Source organism: Haplochromis burtoni, unplaced genomic scaffold (genome assembly GCF_018398535.1).
Source record: "Haplochromis burtoni strain Fernald_Lab_line unplaced genomic scaffold, NCSU_Asbu1 Contig_70, whole genome shotgun sequence".
In the NCBI taxonomy this organism is placed as follows: domain Eukaryota; kingdom Metazoa; phylum Chordata; class Actinopteri; order Cichliformes; family Cichlidae; genus Haplochromis; species Haplochromis burtoni.
In genome coordinates, this window is record NW_024582431.1 from 157618 (window position 1) to 164619 (window position 7002).

General features: G+C 39.1%; 1 protein-coding gene across 1 annotated transcript; it reads right to left on the reverse strand.

Moving 5' to 3' along the window:
- Nucleotides 1-734: 734 nt before the first annotated feature.
- Nucleotides 735-5956, reverse strand: knop1 (lysine-rich nucleolar protein 1). The gene is made up of 7 exons (XM_005925123.2): nt 5845-5956; nt 5383-5457; nt 5150-5218; nt 3667-5067; nt 3497-3574; nt 2362-2430; nt 735-1227 (listed from the first exon to the last, which is right to left on the reverse strand). Exons 4-7 carry the CDS (start codon nt 5023-5025, stop codon nt 922-924), a joined length of 1812 nt encoding a protein of 603 aa, XP_005925185.1. The 5' UTR covers nt 5026-5067; nt 5150-5218; nt 5383-5457; nt 5845-5956; the 3' UTR covers nt 735-921.
- Between the last annotated feature and the right edge of the window lie 1046 nt (nt 5957-7002).

Consider the following 7002-nt stretch of genomic DNA (forward strand, 5'->3'; position numbering starts at 1 on the left):
TTAGCCTTCTGTTATCTTTGTACACTCTGATCATAAAGGGTTGGACATGTTCAACAATACTCAGTTGGTACTAAGAGGCCCAAAATGTGCCAAGAAATTATTTCCCCACACTGTTTCACCGTCACATTCAACCTGAGCCACTGATACAAGAGGATGGATCTCTGCTTTCATGTGGTTTACTCCAGATTCTGACCTGGTAGTGACTGACTGTCTGGGTAGGATTCAACATCTTGTGGATTTAAATGCTCTTATATATACCTCAGTTGTAACAATTGGTTATTTGAGTTACTGCTGCCTGCAGCAAGAACCAACAAAACATTTTCACCTAGATCTGCCACTCACTGAATACTTCTGTTTTTCTGCACCATTCTCTGTAAATCTGAAGAGATGCAGGAAATGTTATGCAGGAAAATTCCCATAAACAATCACGTCACTCAACATCACTTGGATCACCTTCCTTCCTCATTCTGATGTGCTGTTTGAACTTCAGCAGGTGCCTTGACCATGTTTACATGCATAAATGCGTTGAGTCGTTTCCATGTGATCTGCTGATTAGATATAGTTGCATTAACAGTCAAGTGTATCTAACAAAGTAATCAGTAAGTGTAGATGTCTCATTGTGATCCAAACGTATATGTTTCACTATTTTACAAAGTAAACAGTAATCCTTAATCTATATAAAATCCCACAAACTGTTATAAAATAATGAGCTGCTCACACATTAAACCAGCCGCTTGTTTTCCAGCTGTTGGAGAAATGTTTAATATACAGTATATACAACTAACAATGTGTTTTTCTTTTTTTCACCAGTGTACATTTGACTTTCTGCAGGATCAATTCTACAGTAAAGCTGATTAAACAAAAAAGTGTGCCAATTAAAACACTATGTACAAAAGCTTTGTAAAACCAAATCTTCACTCGTCAATCATCAAAGCGAACTGATCGACATGTATTGATATCAATTGAAAATTTCTTATTGGACGGTGCAGTAAACCCAAGTCCCGCCCCCCTGTTATTAAAGTCCATTCTGCGCGAGTGGGCTCGTTCAAACTCCCCCAGAAGGCCTTGCTGCAACTGCTGCTGCGCGTCCTTCCCTAGTGCCATATTTGCTCCACCAGTGCTCGTCGCCGCTGGCTGGAAACCCTTTTTAAAGCCCCCCATCAACCGGAGGAACTTCTGCTGTTGTTCAGAGCTGTTGAACTGCGCCGTGCTCCACTGGCCCAAACCCTGCAGAACAGAAACAAAAGTTCATAAACATTAGAAATGCATTCAGGAGTAAAGTTTCCACATTTAAGAACCTTCATCTGCTTGAAGACTATAATTCTGTAGCTACATCCACACTAAACGCATCGTTTTCTCTCCCGTCCACACCGAGACGGCGTTTTCACTGATGGAAAACGCAACATTTTAAAAACGCATGCATTTGATAAAGGTGCTTTCACGTCGCAGTGTGGACAGCAAAAGCGGAGACTTTCTAAAACGATGACGCATGTTAGTCATGTGATGCAGTCATGTGACCAATTAAACAAAGACAGCGGAAGGCATTATACAGCAGTTGTTTTGTTTGCTCTCAGTTTTGACAGCCCTATTAAAGATTACTATCAGTCTGTACATGCTCCAGATAGCTTTTCTTCAAATTCTTTAACTCTCTCTCGCTTTTGCAACTTTGTACTTTTGTGTTACTCGCAGCAACAACTCCACCTCATTGTTAGTCCATTTAAAAAACTCAGTGCTTTTCCTCAACATTTTGCCGCCACGTTTCAAAGAGCTGGAAAGTAAATAAGCGGCAGACAGAAATGAGGCAGGTCGAATCGTCTTGCGTTTCACGCATGCGCAGTACCGGAACATAACCGTTTTCAGCCGTTTCAATGTGGACGCACAACTCTGTGAAAACGGCTAAAAACGCCAGTGTGGACGCGCAGGATTTTCAGACGAAAACGCCGTTTTCAAATCTATCCGGGCTAGTGTGGACGTAGCCTTAGAAACTTGGGATTATTTGTTTTAAAAGATGGGGGCATTTGGCAGGTAGAATTGATCTTAGAGACGTATGTGAGCATTGTGAGAAGTTTTTTTTTTATTTTTATCTTCACCCACAACAGAGTCTTCCTTAGATAACCCCGTATGTCTCATCTCTGTTTACCATTCCCTTTTTTTGAGTCTATCTGCCATGTTAATTCATTAAAATGCATTGGTGTTGCACAAGGAAGGGCATCTGACATAAAAACTCTGCCAGATCAAACATGCTGAGCTACGTGCTGTGACAAACAAGTGCTCGTTCATTTAAAGGCATTTAAGACACGGGGAGATTGCATAGTGGTATTCTTTGTAAAAACAAAACAAACAAACAACACTAATACCGACCGTAGGTTTGACTGTTTTGTCAGGTTGAGAGGCCTTGTCGATCTCCATTTGTAAAGCCTGTCTTCTTTCCTTTAAGACAAAAACAAACAAAACAAAACAATCATCAAACTGCACTGCATAAAACACAAAAAGCACTCTGATTTGCTTAGCTCTGGTAAACTCATTTTACATCGTGGGCCACATACAACCCACTTTGAGCTTAAGTTAAAATACCCTTTCTGACAGTGTAAAGGTATTTAACTGCACATTTAATCTCTGAGATATCTTAATATATGAGGAAGAAGAGTAATTTAAACATTGTCTCCGCTTTTCAAGATGATAAAAAAATGCTGCTCCTGTAATTATAAAGTGGATTTTTTTTTTGTTGATTCCCAGAAAACTTCCTATTTTTGTAATTTATTTTTACTGTGGACACGCTTAAAAACAGACACCTATAGCTGTACATTGGAACTAAATAATAAAAATACATAAGATTTAAATAAAAAACACATTTAAAAAAAGCTCAAATAATTAAAACAAAAGCTAAAAAAAGAAAAGAAAAAAAAGGAAAAAGTGTTTTAAAACGAGTTTTAAAAGTAGACAGTGAAGGGGCCTCTCCACCTGCAGAGGCGACTGGGCACGATAGAAAAAGCCCAGTCGCCTCTGCGCTTCCTACTGGATCTTGGTCAGCTGACCTGAGACACTGACAGGATGTGCAGGGATCAGGAAGTGCAGCGAGGGAAGGTGGGGCAAGATTGTGAAAGGATTTAAAAACAAACGTAAGAATTTTAAAATGAACTCTAAAAGACACAGGCAGCCTGTGCAGCGAGGCCAGGACAGGGGTGCAGCTGACGCGAAAGTAATGACCCACTGACTCAGTGGTCAGTGACGTCAGACAGAAACTACAGTTTAACAACTTGAATGAATGTGTTTCCTTCCTTACGTGATATATGTCACATCTTGCTCATAGTACATAATAATGTCCCTCAGGGAATGTTTGATGTGACAAGGGCTGCTAATATAAAAGTGGCCTGTAGAAGAACAGTGTTTCCTGAATTTCTGAAGGACTACGTGCATTTTGAAACATGCCAATTCCTGATTATGGCAATAAGTTTCACACATCAATCTACGGAGAGATAACGAGAGCTCTGTTGACCTGATTGATGGTGATCTCATCAGTGTTTCCACTCCTCTCTGACAGGAAAACCACGTCGACTTGGGGAGACCCCTGAAACTACAGTTCATAAAAAGCTCATACACTGTTCATACCATTCAAATAAAAAGCATCCAGGCACACGGCTAACAACCTGAGAGAAGCGCACTCACCTCTGGGTCTTCCCGTTCTTGTTTGATGTTTTTCTTCTTTTTAGCAACAGGTTCAACTCCAGAGTTGCTCGTGCGTTGCACCTTAGCAGAGCTCTTTTTCTTTTTGCTCTTCTTCTTGTCACCAGCTTCGCCACTCTGCTCATCCCCCTGAACCTCCTGTTTGTCTTCTTCCTCTTCACATTTTACCTTTTTTCTTTTCTTCGTCTTTGGCTCTTCTTCCTCTGCATTGGTAGACTCCACAGTAGCTATTTTACATTTACCCTTTTTTACCTTTTTCTTAAATTCTGTCGTTACTTCATCATCAGTAGTAACAATAACACTGTTTGTTGATTTCTCTTGCTTTTCACTTTTTCTAACTTTGTCTGATGCTGCTTTGCTCTTTTTGTTTTTGCCTTTAACCTCTGTTGTTTCTACTCCATTTTCTTCTTTAGTCTCAGTTTCTTTCTTTTTCTTCTTTTTTATTTTTACGTCCTCGTGTTTGATTTTTTCTAACTTTATGCCATTTTCAGCTGCTTTAGCTTTCTTTATTGTTGCTCCTTCCACAGTTAAAGGGCATTTTTGTTTTTTCTTCTTTTCTTTTCTTTGCCCTTCGGTCGCCTCTGCGCTCATATCTAAAGCATGTTGCTTATCTTTCACTTTCTTGGGCAGACTGTCTTGTTCCACTTGCTTTTCTTCCTCCTCTTCTTTTACCATATTTTCTCGTTTTATTTGTGTAGACTTATTCTTTATGTTCTTCTTCTGTTTCTTATCCACTTCCTGCTCTTTTACTAAAGTATCTGCAGTTTTTACATAAGCCTCGCCATCAGCCAACACCTTATTTTTCTTCTTCTTTTCTTTGCTTTTCACCTCAGTCTCCTCTGTGTTCATATCTAAAACCTGTTTTTTCCCTTTCTTGACTTTTTTGGGCAGATTATCTTTTCCCACTTGCTCCTCTTCCTCTTTCACCATGTTTTCTTGTTTAATTTGTGTAGACTTATTTTTTCCTTTTGTCTTCTTCTCTTTCTTTTTCACTTCCTTCTCTTTTACTAAACTCTGTGTAATTTCTCCTAGACTCTCACCATCTGCCAGCAGCCTCTTCTTCTTCTTCTTTTTGGTGACATCTTGTCCATCAGTGACCTCAGAGTCATTGACATCATCCAGAGACTCTGTTTTCCTCTCCTTCTTTTTCTTATTTTTTTCCTTCTCACCATTTCCGTCCCAAGACCCGTCTTCGATCCCCACAGCATCAGCCATTTTGCCTTTCTTCTGTTCTTTTCTCACCTCTTTTAGGCTGGAATCATCAGCTTTTCCTTTTTTGTGTTTCTTCTCTTTCTTTATATTATTTTCCTCACTCTTCTCTTCCTCCATCTTCATTTTCATGATTTCTGCGTGCCTCTCCTCAGCTACAGGTCTCTTGCTTGACTGGTGAGAGAAAGTTCACTGTTACTTCAAGTTTCTATTCTGTGTTTGTGGAACAGTGAATGACAGAGCAGTAAACACTAACCAAAGGTTTGGCTGGCTCTTTGGGTCGGGACTGCTGATCAATTTCTCTTTGGAGGGCCAGTCGCTTTGCCTGAAGAGAACCAATCAGAACTGGACATAAATATTTGTAATAAAAATGGACAACCCCACCGCAACACTGTTTTGTGTATTGGTTAGCAAGTCTGGATTACTTTGTCGCCTTGTAGCGTTAAGAAGTCAGAATAAGATATTCCGATTAGGTTGGATAATCAGTACCTGATCAATTGTGATTTCAATGGGCTTGTGACAGGACCTTTCAGAAACAAAAACTACGTCCTCATCGGAATCCGTCTGAAACATAAAAGGGAAATATCAGCATCCATTCAGACACATCTCTAAGCTAACCGGTCCATGGTCTCAAATATTTAGAAAAAAAATGAAGTTAAAGCTTTACTAAAACACCAGGTGTTGTGTTTGAATATGCACGTTAAAGGCAAACTAATATATATAATATATAACAAAACTAAGTGATTTGATTCAAGATAAGCTGACCAGGTTTATGCACAAAACGCTACAGGTAACTGGCCACGCTAGCTTATTAGCCAACGGGAGCTTACAGTAAAAAAAAAAGTTAATCCGATCCAGAACTGAACAGTTTAATTAGTCAGACAATTACACTATTTTGGCACAAGTGCATCGGATATTGTAAAATACAAACTTTAAAAGCGATTTACTTACTTTGCACACTTTTACAATTCACGTGGGTAGCGTTTTACGTTCGCGACCCGGAAGTAGATTTTTCTCTTCCTGCTAGAGACGAGAAAGGAGTCCGTAGCAACGGAGGCGAGCGTGCACGTAAGTGAGCTGCTAAACAGTTTGACAGTTGTTTAATTTTTAATTTTCACTGTTTTTGTTTGTGTTAACCATCAACATTAAAACGATTAAAAAATATTAACTAAAATATGCACAATTTTCAATTGTAACCCAAGTAGGACCAAATTCAGAACTCATAATTACTTTGTCTTTATTTAAACAGACGTATGTAGTTAGATGTATGATTTGCTCATGATAATGTTAAATACCCTCAAGTTATTACTGTCAGTGTCATTGAGGAAAAGTGACGAACCTATGCAAGTCAGACCATGAACAGTCAGCAACGCCTAACAGACGTCTCTTTGAAACATGTCTTGTGATTTGAGGCTGACTTTAAAGCATGATCTCACTTGAAACTTGCAAAATAAATAACAATGCTGTGTATTTAAGGTTATTATGCATACTTTTTATAATGGGATTTTAGATATGGTTGTGTGTGCTGAATTTTTTGTGCAGGTGGCAGAATTTCTTATGAAATGGCAAGGGGAGTGAGATGAGCCTAATGTGCCCCTGTCAAAGTTGTACTTCCCCCTTTTTGGGTGACATTCCAGTATTGATAATACACTTGTGACAGCAGATAATATCATTGAGCTTCAAATGCACTTTGTTCATGACACAAATAACAGCTCAATTATTCCAAGCCACTTACTTACCACAGGGGAAGGATGCATTTTACACCAGATGTCCTTCCTAATGTAACCCTCCCATTTATTCAGGCTTGTGATCCCTGAGGCTGGGTTTGTGTCGAAAAAACAGGTATCTTTCAAAGCAGGATCCACAACTTAAACACATAGTTTGAGGAGAAATTTTGGGAGTTTGGCAGCGAAATCCCTGTTATTTTAACAGTGAATTCACCCTGCTGACTTCTGTTACAACCAGGGATTAAAATGGTCTGAAATGATGTGGCACCTTAAGTAAATTAGTAATTTACATCTCTTTAACGCATGATAAAATCAAGCCACTTAATTTTTCATGTTTTGTGTCCAGCATTCTTACAAGCCTTTCTAAACATAGGCTCACCCC

Bases quoted from the DNA above. Each gene is read 5' to 3' on its own strand.
- knop1 (XM_005925123.2), bottom strand. From the start codon at position 5,025: ATGAAAATGAAGATGGAGGAAGAGAAGAGTGAGGAAAATAATATAAAG. The intron at 3,575-3,666 runs GTGAGTGCGCTT...TATGAACTGTAG, and splicing joins AAGAACGGGAAGACCCAGAG to TTTCAGGGGTCTCCCCAAGT. The intron at 1,228-2,361 runs GTCGGTATTAGT...TCTGTTCTGCAG, and splicing joins ACAAAACAGTCAAACCTACG to GGTTTGGGCCAGTGGAGCAC.